Source organism: Benincasa hispida, chromosome 3 (assembly GCF_027475165.1).
Source record: "Benincasa hispida cultivar pf3 chromosome 3, pf3_genome.v1.1, whole genome shotgun sequence".
Taxonomy (NCBI): domain Eukaryota; kingdom Viridiplantae; phylum Streptophyta; class Magnoliopsida; order Cucurbitales; family Cucurbitaceae; genus Benincasa; species Benincasa hispida.
This window is the reverse complement of record NC_143480.1, coordinates 64861151-64878603: the sequence shown is the minus strand read 5'-3', so window position 1 is coordinate 64878603 and position 17453 is coordinate 64861151. Positions and strand designations below refer to the sequence as shown.

Sequence of the window (17453 nt, the reverse complement as noted above, 5' to 3'; positions counted from 1 at the left end):
TCCATTTGTTTGTTCCCATACATTATGTTTGAATGAACAGTGTAACACAGCTTTTCGCTATCATAAGGTTTTTTTTTTCCTTGTTCTTTTTTATAATTTTTAATTTTTTTTCAATGTAATATATCTTTAATTTCGAGTTTTTAATTATTAGGTTGGATTCCTAGTTTTGAAATTTGATTTTAAAAATATTGTTTATTTATGTTGATCCTTAGAAAGGATATATCTGTCAATGCATTTAAATAATTACCATGTAGAAAAATCGAACTCGAGAACAATAAATAACCATCCAACTAACTTCTTTCAAAAATAGAGAACAGACACCATAATCAAAACAAATAATAATAATATATTAATCATTTAACACGTGTATTTAGTTTCATGTCAAAAATTCAATCCACTTGTAGGAGGCAAAATACAAAGTTATTCATCACTAACATATATAAAACTCATGGCATCCCCTTTTAACTTGCATTTTCTGTTCTTCATACCAATGGTACAATAATATACAGAACAGGATGAATTCCTGGAAAAACTCATGTTAGTTTCTTTACAAATAGATAAAAACTTGACATGATTGCAACAATAAGGCAGAGGAGGAGCGGAGTTTTACGACATGAAAATACAATTATATTGACAATAGAGTCGATAAGAAAAAGTCATTTCATCACACGTTGACGCCCTATCTGTTTCGGATATTCCTGGAAAGTTGAAGGTTAGAATAAAAAGGGTAAGTATTGTATCTACTGCAAATGCAAGAATAGTAAATACCAACAAGATTCACATCGAGGTTGTAGGTGAATACATCGTAACGACGCTAATTTGAAATCAAAAGATGTAAAAGAAGATATGAAATCTTAAGAAACTATCCATTTTATAAACAAATAAGGCCACCAGAATTATGGACAGGGTAGCAAGGCAGCATATTCTGCGCAAGCATATTTTTTGTGTTTAGTTCTTATTTGTTTCCAAAAGTAACCATCACAAATGGCATAAATAAGCCTTCCTAGGACTTGCACAAATAAAGGAACTCACCTGACAGGAAGTGACTGAGAACCAACTACAGCCCCCCTAGGTGCACTCTGGCGTCGTGGCCTTTGATCGCTCTCCCTGCTTACACGCATAGCAGCAAGTTCCTTCTCCATTGCAACTACTTCTCTTCGCATTTTCTTTGCTTCGACTTCCATTGCTTTATTCAAAGTATCAACCTTCTTTGCCAACATCTGTACAAGGCCAAAATAAATGTACAATAAGCTATATACATGAAATACTGAATAATATAGATGAATAGATAATCTTAACCTCAATTGCATCATCCTTGTCTTTGAGGGTTACATCTTTTTCATGGCAAGCTTTCCTAAGAGATATGACTTCTTTCTGTAACATGTCATACAATGCTCCGGAAACGTAATCTTCTTGCTCTGTTTTGGTTTTTTCAACTGGGATACCGTCTTCATTCTCTTCATATGGAGCAGTTGTCTCAGAAAATTGAATCTCACCACTGGTTATTGTGGCTGAGTTATCTTTTACTACTGCATCTTGTACGAGCTTATCTCTTTCCAGTGATCTACTACCACCATCAAATGATCTCGAAGAGATTTTTGTTGTCTTCAACAATGCACTGGCACTGTTTGACTGGAGCGACCCCGTGTGTGAGTTTGTATTTCTCCTTGATAAATAGCCATTTGAAGACAGTCTAGTCAGTTCTGCTCCTCCAAGAGATTGACGTCTGGAAATTCCAGTGCTTGTGCTTCTTCCTTCGGAAATAATTTTTGGGTTGCCATTAAACGATCTAAGCCTTTCCTCTAAAACCTTGAAGCGTAATTGATATCTTTCCTAAGTTGCCGATCAACAAATGCAACAAAATTTGTAAATAGTTTGACAGGTATAAACCCCTGATAAATGATTGAAAAAGTTAATTTTCCTCACTTTCATTTGTGCTTCAGCTTTTGCAGTGCGTTCAGCAACTGCTAGTTTTTCACGAAGTTGCTGCATTTCTCCCTGCAAGTGTATGCGAGACAACATTAATTAAGTTGTGTAATATAGCTATTATTCATGGAACTAAATAAGAATAACACGTTTTACAATCACAAGTACATCCTCGAATAATGTAGCTACCACCAAGTTCCACTTTGCAAATCATTACGGCCATCAAAATACTTATAATTAATTTCAGGAGTAAAAAGGTTCAAGCTTAATCTGAACTGGAACTTTAAAATGCTTCATAAACAGAAATGGCAACAAAAGGAAGAGACTCTTAGTCATAAGACTAAGAGGAGATGAGGCACCAACCCAAGCGTTAGCATATAGACGAAAGCCATTTCCTTTCTTTTATTTGTAAGGGTAATAACTTCTTTTTTATAAATTCATGAGTATTATTGAAACGAGGCATATTGTCGAAGGTACAGATAATAGTTTCCATCCATATTCTAACTGTAAGAATAATTTTGAACTCTTCTGAAAAGTTTAGGGGCATTATTATTGCACCATTTGAAAGTTCAAGAGTTTTGATTCAATATACAAAGTTCATATTTTTTGTAAGTAAATTTATAAAAAATGAATAATTACAGATGAACTATACAAGTACAGTTTTAAAATCTATAGAACAGATCCTGTTCGAGCAAGGTCGTGAACTACACAAGTACATTAAAAGAATAATACATCAGTTTCCTTATTTACTTGCTAGATTCACTTCCATTCCCGCCAGACAACTAAGTTACAGAGGAACCTACACTTGCATTTCTCCATCTCCATCAACTGAATTTCTACGAAGTATCATTCACCCCTATGCAACCAACCGTTTGAATTGCTCCCATAGAAAATATGCATTGCCAACTTCCCCAAACGTACAACCATCAATATTATTCTTGGTATCCCCTTCGTTGGCAGTTGCATTTAGTTAGTACCACCCCTTTTTCCTCCTTCCTTAGCAGTTGCATTTAGTTAGTACCCCTTTATGCGCAGTTTCCAAGGATTTGTTGTTGAGTTCTTGATTTCTCGAGCACTTTCTCAATAGTGTTCTGTACAGTGGCAACCTTTTCCAAGGCAGCTAATCTCAGTTATATTCTTCTTTTAGCCACATTCTAGAATCACACTACTTCAATACCATTTTTTATATAACTTGCTGAGTTAAGAGAGTTCAGAGAAGTACAAAGCCTAAGGAAAAATTAGAAAACTTCCCTCTCAACCTCAATCTAACCTAAACAACACCTCAATTTACGCTAGTTTCCCCATAACTTACTAGATTCACTCCTCTCCCATGTATAAAGGTCATGCTTAATATCGTCACTACCATCCATATGCCACCAATTAAGTCAGTTGCAAAGGACTCACTTATTATTACTTACATGCTAACAGTAGCCTCCCCCTCTTTAACAAATTTTTACTGTACTTATAAACAACCAGTAGCCAGTCATAAAAGAAGGTTGGAATTACATACAAGGTCAGATGGAAGTACGCAAACTTTTGATACTAGGAAAGTCCAATGATAAGCAACTTTTGACCTTGTCCAAGCACTTCCAGTCCACAAGATTATAAGCTTTCTTGAAATCAATCTTTAATTTAACCCATTCCTTCTTTCTAGCACAATATTCCTGTAAGACCATGTTAGCAACCAGGACTTGACAAAAAAATTGCCTACCCATCACAAAAGCTACTTTAGGTAAGGAAAATTGTACTGCCCTCAGACCGTAGGCTGTGTTCCCTTTTGTGAGTACTAACATACCTTCTTTGTTTTTTTCTTCTCCCTCGAACAATATACCTTCTTTATTTCTTATCCCAAAATAATTATTGAGAGAGAGAGAGAGAGACTATGTATCTTATTCCTTTTGCCAAGATCTTGGAAATAACTTTGTAAAGCCTACTCACCGAACTAATATATGCAGTCAGGGATGAATTTCCAAAGAAATGTTTTCAACTCCATGTACTTTTAAGGGTAAATTACAGTTTTGGTCCACGAGGTTTGAGATTTATGCCAAATAAGTCCCCAAGTTTCAAAATTGAAAAATCAAGTCTCCAACGTTTAGAAAATAATTAACGGAGGTTGGTGTGAAATTTTGTATAAAAAAATAAAATTAAAAAATCTCTCCCCTTCAACCTCTCCTCCCTCATCTCTCTCTTCTTCTTCTTCCTTTCTTCTTCCTCTTCATTCTTTTCCATCATCTTTTTATTTCTCAGATCTGGTTTTTAATCCCAGATCTGAAAACAAAAAATCTGATCCTTTGAAAATTTTGCAAAAGCTATTTAAAGCTGAAGCTCTAGAAAATATATGTACTTAAGACCCACAAAATAAGAAATCCATTGATTTAGTTTATGGTAGAAAATCTGAAGCAGAAAAAATCCATTTCCAACAAACTCATGAAAACCACCCCATGCAAACAAAGCTTGGTTAAAAGAAGAGAAGGAAATTGAAAATTTTGTGTAGTAGACCAAGTTATCCTTAAGGCAGAGTTTGCAGAGCTGGTTAGGAAAGAAAGTTATAGATGGTGACAAAAGTTGAAGGTGAGATGGGCTAAAGAGGAGGATTGCAACATGACCTTCTTTCACACAACTAACTAATGGTAGAAAAACCAATAGTTTTATTGGAATTCTCAAGAATGATGGAGGTGAGGTGGTCAGAGGAGTATGAAGGGTGGAAGAGGAGATCTTCTTCATGAATCTCTGACCTGTTTGTCTCCAAGCCCAGAATTGATTGGTATCCTATTCCTGAGACTCAAATTTTAATAGTTGGTAGCACCTTTGTCCTTGAACAAAATCAAGTGTGGTCTTTGGATGTGATAGGAATAAGTCTCTTGGGCTGATGATTTTTTTATGGCCTTTTTAAAGAGTAACGGGGCTTTGTCAAGGATGATCTCAATGAGGTTTTTAAGTAGTTCTCTGAGAGGGGATAGTGGATAGCACCTAGAATGAAATTTTTATTTGTCTTATCCTTAAAAAAAGAAGGAAATGAAAGTGAATGATTTTAGACGCATCAATCTCATTATACTAGTGTGTACAAGATTTTGTTAGGATACCTCCAAACTAGAATAAGATCTGGAATATTATGAAATATAAAAGATGAAGAACTACATGATAACTCAAGTGCAAAAGTACTTGAAACCTCCCCTCTTGAGTATGAAAACCCAAGTCCTAGATCACTCAACAATTGCCTCCTTCGCTCAATCCCCCTCGCTCCATTTATAATTAAATACACTAACTAATTACCTTATGTCCCTTATTAATACTATACTTACATCCGTAACAAGAACTCCTACACATTCTTAATACCTTACCTATCTATTATTTCTCTCCTCCTCAGAGCCTTGAATAATATGACAATCTATAGAAAAGATGATCAGAGACTGCGTTTGGAATGGTGTTATTTTTCTGGACTAGAAGCCCTTTTTGTAGGTTGGAGTTGCTATTTTGTGGGCTTTTTGTCTACTTTTGTGCATGCCCTTACATCACTTCAGTATTTTTTTTTTTTTTTCCTCTTTTCTTTGACAAAAGAAGCTCAACACCAACTTCCAAAAAGAAACATATTAAAATTCACAAGGGACCATACATCAACTCGATCCCTCTCAATCCTTCTAAAAATTCTATTATTTTTCTCCCCCAAAATACCCCACAACAGAGCACACATCCTAACATTTCAATAAAAAAAAAACCCCTCTTGGATGTAGGTGGAACTCCTTGATCATATCACTAAAAGCTATGTGTTGAGCTAAATGGATGCCAAACACTCCAAAGAAATTTTGTATCTATTTTGGTAGTTCTTATTTTAAGTTGCAATGTACTTTGAGCATTAATATCTTGTCGCTTTATCAATAAAGAATCTCATTTCTTTTTAAAGAAACACTCCAAAAAAGTAGTTCCAAATCGGGCAGACATAATTACAACTTCAAAGAAAATGATCCAAATCTTCCTCCCTCTCGGACAAAAAATAAAATAAAATAAAAGGCCTGACCAAGGATGGAAACTTCCTTGAGAGTCTATCCAAGGTATTGATTCTTCCATGAATAATCTGTCAGACAAAGAACTTCACATTTTTTGGGATTTTCACCTTCCAAAGAAACGAAAAAAATTGACTCCATAAGAGGAGAGATCCAATAAATGATGAAAGAAAGATTCACAAGAAAATCCATTAGAAAGACTAGAACTCAAAATATGAATATCCCTTCTCCCCTATCTAAGCTCAACATTCCCCGGTAAGGAAAGGAGGGGCATAACCCCCTTCATTTCCATATCAGACAAAGGATGAAAAAACCGAACAAAAGAGTGGATGAGCTCTATGAATACAACAGAATATTAACAAATAGTAGATAAATGATAAAGGTTAAGAAATCTGTTGCACAAAGGGTGATTCCCAACTACCTATCCTCCCAAAAAAAAAAATAAACATGTCGAGTCTATCGACCACCACACACTGAATAAGATCTAAAAAAGAAGGTAGCTCATAAGATATTTCTTTCCACATATTTCTAGATGTTCTTTTGATCCCACCCAAAATCCAATAAAAAAGATGAGGGTCATACTCGGACTTGCTCACAATAATCCTAGATCACAAGACGAATCAGGGGGAAAACACCATAACCATTCTGCCAATAATTTCCTAATTACAAGTTCTTACTCCCTAATTCCAATCCTTCCAGGTGAACGGGTTTCTCAATAATCTCCCAGTTCACCAAGTTAGCTTCTTTGCCTTCCTCTAAGCCTTCTCGAAGAAATCCCTCGTGAACTTCTTCGAGCTATTACACCAAACACGGAGCTCTAAAGAGGGATAAAAAGTAAAAGGGGTTAACACTTAAGTTAAAACCAATCAAACAAGAGAAAGTCCCCCTTCTTTGTGAAGAAACTTCTCTTCTAGGAAGTTAATCTCTTTCTCACCATATCCTCCACAAGACTCCAAAAAGACATATGCTTCGTATTATCTCCAAGAGACAGATCAAGATACATTGTCAAATGGACACCTATCTCGCCCACTCTCTCACCTTTTCATGATCGCTATTCAGACCCATAATCAGGCACTTACTTCTATTGACTTCAAAACAAGGGTGTGATTCAAGATTAGCAAAAATTCCTTTCCCAAACAGAAAAAGAGTGTGTCATATGCGAATTGGAGATGAGAGGGGGTCACCTTGTCCTTACCTACTTCAAAGCCTTCAATTATATTCCCTTCAACACATTTGGAAACCATTCTACTTGGTACATCCACCCATCACGAAGAAAAGGAAAAGAGATCAAGGGTCTCCTTACCTATGACCTCCCGAAGCAAGAGCCTTACCCTTAGGACTACTATATATAAGTAGAAAGTTTAACTATTCTGATACAACACCAAAACCAAGACCTCCATTTATAACCAAAGCCTTCTTCTCGAGGATCTTGTCCAAAAAAATTCAATTGACATGATTATAAGCTTTTTCAAAATCGAACCTAAAGATGAGTTCTTCCTAGTTCCAAACTTTATAATCAATCATCAATGGCTTCGTTGGGAATAAAGACCTGATCCAAGATTTGCTTTGCCTGCTACAAAAGCCCCTTGTGCCTCAAAGATAGTCTAATAAGCACCCAATAAGCTAGATTTATGCAAGGCTAGAGGTCCTTCTAGGATCCTTGAAAACACTAAAAAATAAGGCTAACTTACCGATTGATTCCACCAAGAGCTTAGTTAGAAGGATGAATAATTTTTAGATCGAACTTAGAATCTAAGATAGTTACTCTGAATCTATGATACTCTTAGATCCTAAGACAATTCAGTCTAGAATTGATTTGATCAAAACTAATCTAATAAATCGGTTTAATCATCAAATCATTGTAGTTTGAAAAAGACAACACCAAAGGGGTTGAAGTAACACAAGATTTTGGATATCATTAATCTGAATTTTGAAGAGCATTACAAACCATTGTAAAAGCTAATGGATGTTCAAAGGTCAGAAAACTAAAAGTCATTCAAAAACAAATAAATACAAATTATAGAAAATAAGTCCTAGGAACTTGAAACTCGAAGCACATCAATTGAAAAGTTAAAATGCAAGACTAAAAATACGACTGCTCTAAATAGCCTTAAATATCTTCTCTACAAGGCGCTGAATTGATGAACACATTTGACAAGATTTGAGATCACAAATTCCAAAACAGTTCATTTCTGTCAGCACTTTATTCACAATTTCTGCACTGTTTTTTCATCTTCCGTGTCATCTTCATTCCATTCTCTTCTTAACTCATCAAAGTAACATTATACGTAAATTTCTCAAAAATTTCTCTTAATGTGCATTAGCTAACTTTGAAGAATTATTGTGAAAGTCTCTTTGAATCTTCTTTGCATTGCTTCTTCTTTCTTTTTTTTTTTTTTTTGTTCTTTTTATATCTGTGAGTGTCCAAACCAACTTACGCGCACCTCAACTAATCTCACGGGACAACCCACTTGACCCTACAACATTTAGGTGTCAAGAAAACTCATAGGAAATTAATTCTTAGATAGGCGGCCACCATGGATTACCTTTGACCTTTTAGCCATTTATTGAGACCATGTCTCCTTTTTACCACTAGGCCAATCCATGATGGTTTCTTTGCCTTGCTTCTTATAATAGCTCCTTCGAGTATATCAATGGATCAATATTTGGATTCACATCATACTCGAAAACCTTTCTTAGTGTATTAGCTAACACTTTGCAAGAATCTATTATGCTACCTCCTAACTAAATAAGATCTAAAATACATTGAAATATACAAGATGAAGAACTACGAGATAACCCCAGTAATAAAGGTAGTTGGAACCTCTCCTCTAGTCCTCTTGAGTATGCCAACGCGAGCCCTAGATCATTCAACAATTGTCTCCTTCCCTCGATTCCTCTTCTTCAATTTACCACCAAAAACACTAACTCCCTAACTAATTACCCTTATGCCCCCTACTAGTACCATACTAATATCCCTAACTAGGACCCTTACACAACTCTACCCCCTTTTGAAAGGAATTTCCTCCATCCATCCATCCATCCATCCATCCATCTTTGCTTTCATCTTTTTGATGAAAAGTGTGTTGTGATGGTTTCCTCTATTGGAAAAAAGCTAGTTTAAGGGTCTAAATTGATATCTTTTTCTATTTTTTAATAGGAAGATTTTTTTTGTACTTCTATTAACAATTACATTATTTTAAATCTCTTGAAAACCTAGAAGGACATATCAACTTAAGCTTTTTGATTGACGGGTGATTTAATATAGTATTATAGGAAGTCATATGTTCAAACCCCTCTAAAGTCATTTCCTTCCCAATTAATTTGATTTCAACTTGTTGAGTATTCTACAAATTTTCAAACTCACAAGTGTAGGGGAATGTTATATTATTGGTATAGTTAAATTTATCATTACTGTAACCTATTAATGCTTTTGGGTTGATTGATGATCTAGAAACTCTCAGATAAAAAATAATAAATAAAAGTCCAAAGTTGTATGATGAGGAATCTGAATCTCTCAAGGATTATAAGTGAATATCAGAATACGTTGGTATTTCTTTCTAACAACGAAACCTCTTTTAATCCTATTTCTACAAGGAAAAAATAGGCCATCAAATTAGATTATAAACCCTAAATCTATGAACCATCAACCATGGACACTTTGTGTTCAGCAAAGTATCCATGTCTATCGCAGATATGTTCAGCACTCTTCGAGTATGTGTCTGACACACTAAAAACATGTTGGGAAAAAATTCTAATTACAAACACAGCTTGGACACGGCTAGACATGACTCTTAAAACCATTTAACCTAAAAAATTAGGAAAAATTTTGGGATTCTCTTACAGATGAGTCGCTTATATATTGAATGATCCTAAAGTATTAGGATGACACCTTTATCCTCTAGCCATCGCCAACTAAATATTCTTTTATTTTTTAAAATTATGAAAATATTATTATATTTTTTAAGATTATAAATATTGTCAATTGATTTAACGTTGTTGTTCTTAGTAGAGTATATTTTGTTTTTATGTTAAATTTACATGTTTTTATCTGGAAATACATTTAAATATCCCAGACACATATTTTATAAAAAAACGTGTCCCTAACGTCCTACATTTTAAGAACTAGCATGCCGCCCTATTAGTGTCGTGTCGTGTTCATGTCTGAGTCTATGCTTTTTAACCTTAAATCCTAACAAAATTAAACCTCGTTTGATAATATCTCTGAGGAAGAAACAGTCCTACAAATTGCCACCTTAAGGTCTCCATTATCACTGCCTTCAACTATGACATCTTCAAATCTTCCAATGTTACTAGTTCCCTCTATGATGATAGACGGATTGTTTTAGCCTCTCTTGGATTTCTGCATATTTGAAGATGTTTGCCCTCACCATTGCATCACCACTACTGTGGAATGACAATCCCTTGGAGAAATTTTATGCATAGACGGAAATTTTCCCCTTCTTCAGGCTTCTAATTCTCTTTCTGGAGGTGTAGGTTTATCATTATATCGAGACAGGGCAAAATGCATTCTAATTCTAATTCTATATCTAATTCGTTCTTTTTTTCTGAAATTGCAGTTACTTCCGTTGAATTGGGCTTTAATTAGAGAAATTATTGCAGTTTCTATTTTGTTTTGAAGGGTTTAGAATTTATTCTAGAGATTGGGATTTCTTTTAATGAGAAACAGACAATCATAATTTCATTGATCATATAAAATTACAAAAGGACAATATGAGCCGTGAGAGATTACATAATGCAATGCTAATGAGATATAAGAGATGTGAGATTGTAATAACAAAAGAAAAAAAATGTGAATTTACACCATGAGAAAGATGTATACAAAAGCTGATCAAAAAATGTGTGAAAACCGATTCTTTATCTTCAAATATATGATGATTCCGTTCATTCCACCTGAGCCAAAAGTAGGCTTTGATGATGAAGGTCCACATAATAGCATTCTCATTCTTAAATGGATGGGTAATAAGAAGCATATTAGAGGGTCATTTGGGAAAACCACTTGATAGATGAAGTAGGACAAAATTCTCAGCCACCACGATTGTGCGTAGTCACAAAACACCAGTATGTGCATAATGAATTCACCACAATTGTGACATAGGAAACACCAACTCGAAGCAGACACAATCCAAAGAGTCTTCTTGAGAAGAACATCAGCAATATTGATACTACTATGACTGACCTCCTAAAGAAAGAAACGAATCCTTTTTGGGATTGGGACCTTTCCAAATATTCTTATATAGAGCAACATTCTACACATGTCCACATGATGCAAGGCGTTGAGTGAGTGATTTGGTGGTGAAATGGCCGGACTTGGCCAGATTCCATTTCCATGAGTCATCCACCAAGGGTCTAGTAGGGGGCTGTAGCAAAGTGGATGGTAAAGACCACTCAAAGAATCTCCACTTCATTAGGATTGCATCTCAAACCAAGGTCCCATGATTCAAAATCAATTTTCTAGCAGTGTGCAATTGATGCCATCTTATGGCCAGATAGTGCAAATAATCTAGGGAAAGCATGCTTAAGGGGAGAAGTTCCACCCATGTATCATTTCAAAAGGATGTTGCAACACCATTGCCAATAACATGAACAATGTTCCCCCAAATGAGATCAAACTATTTTGTGATGTAGATCCGTGGGCCCTTCTAGAGATTAGGATAGGGTGGAGATGTTTCATTTTCAGCTAAAGAAGAAAAAAGCCTTCATGTAGTGGGCTGCACCTAAATAGCGTCATTAATGTTGCAACAAAGAATCATGGTCTAAGCATCAGTGTGCAAGGGATAAGCTGTGACATTGAAAAAGAAAAAAGCCGTGGGTTTTGAAGAAGAAATAGAATGGGTGGGGGGCGGTGCCTTTTGAAAAAGAAGATGGCAATGGTGGCTAGTGGTAATGGCGAGTGGCAACAATGGAAGATGGGGGAGGTGGTGGTGAGCTGTGCCAAGAAAGGGATCGGTGGAGAAAGAGAGGGAGAGTTTTTGTAAAGTTAATTTTTTTTCTTTTAATTATTTTTATCCTAAAATTTGTCACATCAGATCAGAGATGTTAATTTAGGCATGAAAATTGAGTATTTCCTCAAACCTGAAGAGTAAGATTGCACAATTTTAAGACTTGGCGACGAAATTGACATATTGCCCCTCAGGAACCAAAAATGTAATTACCCTATTAATAAAATTAAAGAGGAAAAAAAAAAAGATACATGCAGAAGCGTAGTAGACATTTGGATTTTGATGGTATATTGGTACCAAAAAAGTTCTAATGCTAAACTTTAGGAGTTTGAGTTGAATCAAGGGGGAAAGGATATTCATATTTGGAGTCCAAATCCTTTTTGAAGGTTTTTCTTACAGTTCTCTCTTTCAATGTCTACTGAACCCATTTGTCTAAGTTGTAGAAGTTTTTAAGCAAAATAGACCCCATCTGTCCAAGTTAAGTCTAAATCCTGTAAAAAATATATTTTTTTTTAAAAAAAAAATGAAGCTTTAGGGATTTATGATTATGTAAGAGCTTGTACTCTTTTGGGTTCATTCCATTATTTATAGCCTTTTCAATAGTTCAATACCTATAAATTCAACTTAAAAATTAAATTAAGAAACTCATTCCAGGTATCTCAAACATCTGCATGCTATGACATACCTGAAAAAATCTTCTTTCTTCAAGCCATTGTTTTACTGGCATCACTTTATCATTTGCATCTTTCCATTCATTAGCAACAACGGTAGCAACCCTGTTGGCAGTAACTTTTGCACGAGCTACCTCACGTTCTAAAGTTCTTCTTTCTTCCTATACAAGCAACAATATATTAAGTTGATCAGAAAATTCATAACATGTACTAAGAATGAAAATAATTGAAAATTTAAATCAGGATTATTACACTCATCTCTTGCACTTTTCGTTGGTAATCACGCACAGCATTGGCAGCAGCACCACCAGCCAAGACAGCCTCCTCTAGCTCACGGACAGTTTGCATGAGCTTTTCAACTTCTCCAACCTTTTGCCTGTGCAACCTGTCCAGTATCTTATTCTCCTCCTAACATTGTGGAGTATACAAGTTAAACCAAGCATTCTGTCAGATATTTAACAACTAAGTGTACACCAATAATTAAAGAGGTGGCCTGAAAACTACTCAAGAACTTAGAAACCTGGCATATTTCAATTTGCTTCATTAATTCTTGGTTTTTATTTTGTAAGTCATCAACCAGGGATGCTTTTGCCAAAGCAATCTGGACGGTTCTCTCAGCCTCAAGTAGTGCAGCCTCCTTGGACTTTGTAAGTCTATCCAGAGCTCTATTGTCGTCTTGCAACTTTGCCACCTAGAAACCAGACAAACATTCCAAGGTTCAAAAGATCTTTATATCTTTTCTGAGACATATGGGAAATAATTACTCTCATTGACTTGGACATGAACTGAAAAAAAAAATGTTGTAATGACATGGCAATGTACACTCAGATGAAAAATGTAAGACAAGTTTTAATTCTACCTCCAACCGGGCTAGCTTAAGCTCTGCCTCCAATGGAGCTATAATGGCCTCAATTGGAGGCATTTCATCATCTTTTTGAGCTGCGTGTACCCTTCGAAGGGTGGCTTCAGCAGCAAATTGTGCAGCTAATGCAGCTTTTTTCTCATCATTAATCTTCTTGATCTCAAGATTCTACATTCACGATGAAAATAATGGCATTAGTAGATGTAGTAATAGGGGATGGTTATGGGAATATGAACACCTATCAAGAGATAATATCAACTTATACATTACCTTGCTTTCCAAAAGAGCTTCAGAAGCCTTGAGCTTTTCATCTACTTTCTTCAACTCGTCCGTTAACTGAGAATATGGGTCCAAGAGAGAAAATGAGTATAATCTACTGCCTCATTTCTTACCATCACAGGTGAGATATCACTAATCCAAAGGTTGTAAATTAAACAATGAAGAATGGTCAGAAAAGAATACATTGAAGAAATGGCTTGGGGTTCGCAAAATCAATAGCATATTGATATGCTATTGAACCCATGGACCATCAATAGCATATCAACTACTTCCATAACTTTTATGAAAATATGAAAATTTACCGTGAAAGGAAAGCTACCATGATCGTTTCCTTTGAAAGCAGCAATTTGTCGATTTTTTGCCTCATTTTGGATTTTTTTAGTTCAACAATATATGGGGAATAGGGATTGGGACCTAAGACCTTTAGGTCAATGGGGCATAACTAGTTAAGCTATGCTTCAGTTGGTATTCTATTTTGGTTCATAATAAATTAAGAACTGTGAAAGTTGATAAAAAACAGAAATAGTACCTCTTCAACTGCCTTCTCTTTGAGCCGTTCTGAATTTTTTAACGACTTAACTTCAGCAAGAGCCTCCCCCAGTTCCCTATCTTTATCTGCATATATAAAAATACTAATTAATAAGATCTAATGGTCCAATATGTCGGGAAATAAAATTCTCAATTCTACTGCAGGATTAAACAAAAATTAACAAAGAAATTAAAAGAAGTAATAAAAATAAGAAACACAAGAATTTACAAAAAAACTCCAAAACTAGACAAAAACCACAACACACTGAAAAGAAATTCCACTATTTGAAAAATTATTACAATCACACAAAATTGACTCTCCGACCCGAATTACAAAATACACTCTCAAAGCTTCCACTAACACAACTAGAGTGAGTATTTGGCTTAAAGTATTTCTAATTGGGATGATTTAAAAACCAAAGTCTTAGGCTCTTGTTATAGTACTTGGAACCCATCACTTTCTTAAATCTATCATATGTGAGATTACTCTCTAGTAATATTTTCCCAAAAAAAGTAGTACTAGTGCAATAGAAACCTAAGAATCTTCTCATTCTCGTCATGCTTCTTTTTTAGAACATGAGAGAAGACCATTTAACATTTTCAAAACTTAGAAAAGGTTTGGCATAAGGAATATGAAATGGCAAACATTCAATAAAGAATGACCATTTAAAAGGAAGCAATCGCGCTACTTGTAAATAATAGTAATAGATAAGCTTAAGATCATTGTACAACATATAAAAACAAGCATTATCAGAAAAGCAAGATGCAATGCAAGCCATAAAATCAGTTATGGGGGAAAAAGCCAATAAGTTCTATTCTCAAGGTAAATTGTTCGGTGAGAAACTGCCTTACTGTAATCTTCAATAAGACAAACTATAATCTGATATGTGCAGGTATCACTAACAGTCTGTAGTGAAAGACTGAAAGTAATAACCAATTGTAGTTAAATATTGCAGAAAGCTTACACTTACCAATGTTGAGTGACGACATAGTGTAAGAATACAACAAAGGTCATTTACAATTTCGTTTAGAAAATAATTACTTTTCCGGGTGACATGAATTCAACTCTGTTTAAATGCTTTCTCAAAATTTCTAACTTATCAAAGTTGGCTCGAACAATCTCAGATAATAAAGACATAATGGGTGGCAGTTCTATTTCAACCTCCCTAGGTGTAGGGGTCAATATACCGCCAGTGATAAAATTATAACCCACACTCAAAACATAAGACCCACAAATAACAGCCGTCAATACGATCTGACAGTCTAAGTTCAAAAGTTGAGCAATGAAATAAAAATAATGAGCAACAAGTTGCCCAAACACAAGTGACAAAGAGAACAACTAATTAAAGCTTGAAACAGATAAGAGTACCTCACAGAGATATTAACGTACGCATGTTGTACTATAGAAGAAAATTAAGGCACAAAGTTCTTTCCAAAATGATCCCATAAAAATTAATGTTCAACAAATTTTAGCGTAAATATAGAAGGAATCAGTAATACTTCAAGGGGGTAATGGAAAATATAGGAACTTCTGCAAAATTTTTATTAAAAAATGTTACACGATTGCCGGCTTCCAGATGGAGAGCTCACGTAGAAATTTGGTATTATGTTTATTTAAGACCGCTGGGTTTTTTTTAACCCAAAGTTGAAAAAATAAATAAATAAAAACCCTCTAAACATTTTCAGGAGAAAATACATCCTAATAATTAAGCTAGAAAATAGGGACTTGCTTTCTTCTATGCAAAACAAATTGAAATTCTCTTCAACCATATCAAGTGGTTTCCTGAACTATGAACTGATAAACCTAGAATATAAATAAACAATCCAATATACAAAAGACATGCATATATATATGAACAAAATATCAAGGTAAAGAAATGAAATCAGAAACACCATGAAATCAAGATGCAGAAAATTTTGGTAGCTCATAGCAAATACACGGCTCGAATCTTTAAAATGACATACATTGCAGAATTCCATCCTTAATTTTCTCCAAGGTTGATAAATTCCCAGTTCCGATTCTATTTTTCAGAAGAACAGTAAAATTATCCAAAAGGTAGATGCACACAATTCAAAATCGATCCAAAATCTGAAGGCAACAAATAAATCAAATCTGGAGAAACAAACAACAAAACACAAACCCCAGATGGAAAAAAACACCAAATTCAATCCCAACAGAACAAAAGAAAAAGAACCCCCCACATATTAAATCAAATTCATATGAACAACAACCATTTTGCACCAGCATTTCCAAAACAAAAGCGAACAGAGAAGGGAGAGGAAAAGGACCTCGAACTTCATTCTCGAGGCGATTGAGCTCGACACGGACTGGATCAGAGCCGTGCAAGAGAGTAATAATGTCATCCACATCAGAGACAGCACGTGAAATTGGCGGAGCAGCAACATTAGGCTTCTTGCGAGCAGCCTTGAAAGAAGCAGAGGAGGAAAGCGCAAGCTTAGCGGAGTCGAGAACATCCGCACCATAAGCGGTGGTGTTAATGTGGTTACTACTCGCCATTAAAGATCTAGCTCAGAACTTTCCCGCCCTCTGTCATAAAGCGAATTTCTCTGCTGCAGCCCTAAGGAATGGCGAAACCCAGAAGGGGAAATGGGGAACAGAGGAAGAAGAAGAAGATGGAGAAGAGAGAGAGAAATGGGGAAATGGGGAAATGGGGAAATGGGTAGTGAGAGAAAAGAAGATTAAGAGTGGGGTTTAAGCAGAGATTTAAACGAGAGAGATGAAGATTAGTTTTGAGCTTAGAGAAGAGCTTAAGAAGCTTGAATTTGATTTTGGACTGTGAGAGAGAAAACAGAGTGAAGAGAAAAAAAAAAAAAAGAGAGAGGGATGATTCTGTACGGTGTGATCTGATTTTTGAACTGTTTGGTACCGTCTGATCAGATGAGATGAAGGATTATCATGTGATTGTGGGACCTCTAATTTGACTTCATCTCTATGACTAATTGACTAGTTTTTTTCTTTTTTATTTTCTTTTAAATTACAAGGTTTCGTTTTTGAGTAAGTTAAATTACAAGTTAGTCCCTCAACTAACATATTTGTAGTAAATCTTTTAACTTTAGGCTAAGTTTACCAATTCGCAATGAAAATTGGTAATTCATAATAAAAATTGGTATAATCGTAATGGATTTTCATGGATAAATTAATCGTAATAGTCTAAAATCGCAAATGTAATTGGATTGTTTTTTATTATGTTTACCTAAAATT

The 17453-nt window shown here is 35.1% G+C and overlaps 1 protein-coding gene across 1 annotated transcript; it reads right to left on the bottom strand.

Annotated features, from left to right (window-relative positions):
- Positions 1 to 328: 328 nt before the first annotated feature.
- Positions 329 to 17116, bottom strand: LOC120073859 (microtubule-associated protein 70-1-like). Its single transcript, XM_039026745.2, has 11 exons — positions 16520 to 17116; positions 14232 to 14317; positions 13694 to 13759; positions 13421 to 13591; positions 13082 to 13252; positions 12814 to 12969; positions 12576 to 12722; positions 1927 to 1998; positions 1300 to 1833; positions 1033 to 1220; positions 329 to 698 (listed from the first exon to the last, which is right to left on the bottom strand). The coding sequence occupies exons 1-11, from the start codon at positions 16746 to 16748 to the stop codon at positions 680 to 682; spliced, it is 1839 nt and encodes a 612-aa protein (XP_038882673.2). The 5' UTR covers positions 16749 to 17116; the 3' UTR covers positions 329 to 679.
- Positions 17117 to 17453: the final 337 nt, after the last annotated feature.

Coding starts and splice junctions, on each gene's coding strand:
- LOC120073859 (XM_039026745.2), bottom strand. CDS start 16,748: ATGGCGAGTAGTAACCACATTAACACCACCGCTTATGGTGCGGATGTT. Junction 14,318..16,519: donor CCTCGAGAATGAAGTTCGAG/GTCCTTTTCCTC, acceptor TTATATATGCAG/ATAAAGATAGGGAACTGGGG. Junction 13,253..13,420: donor TTAAGCTAGCCCGGTTGGAG/GTAGAATTAAAA, acceptor TCTGGTTTCTAG/GTGGCAAAGTTGCAAGACGA.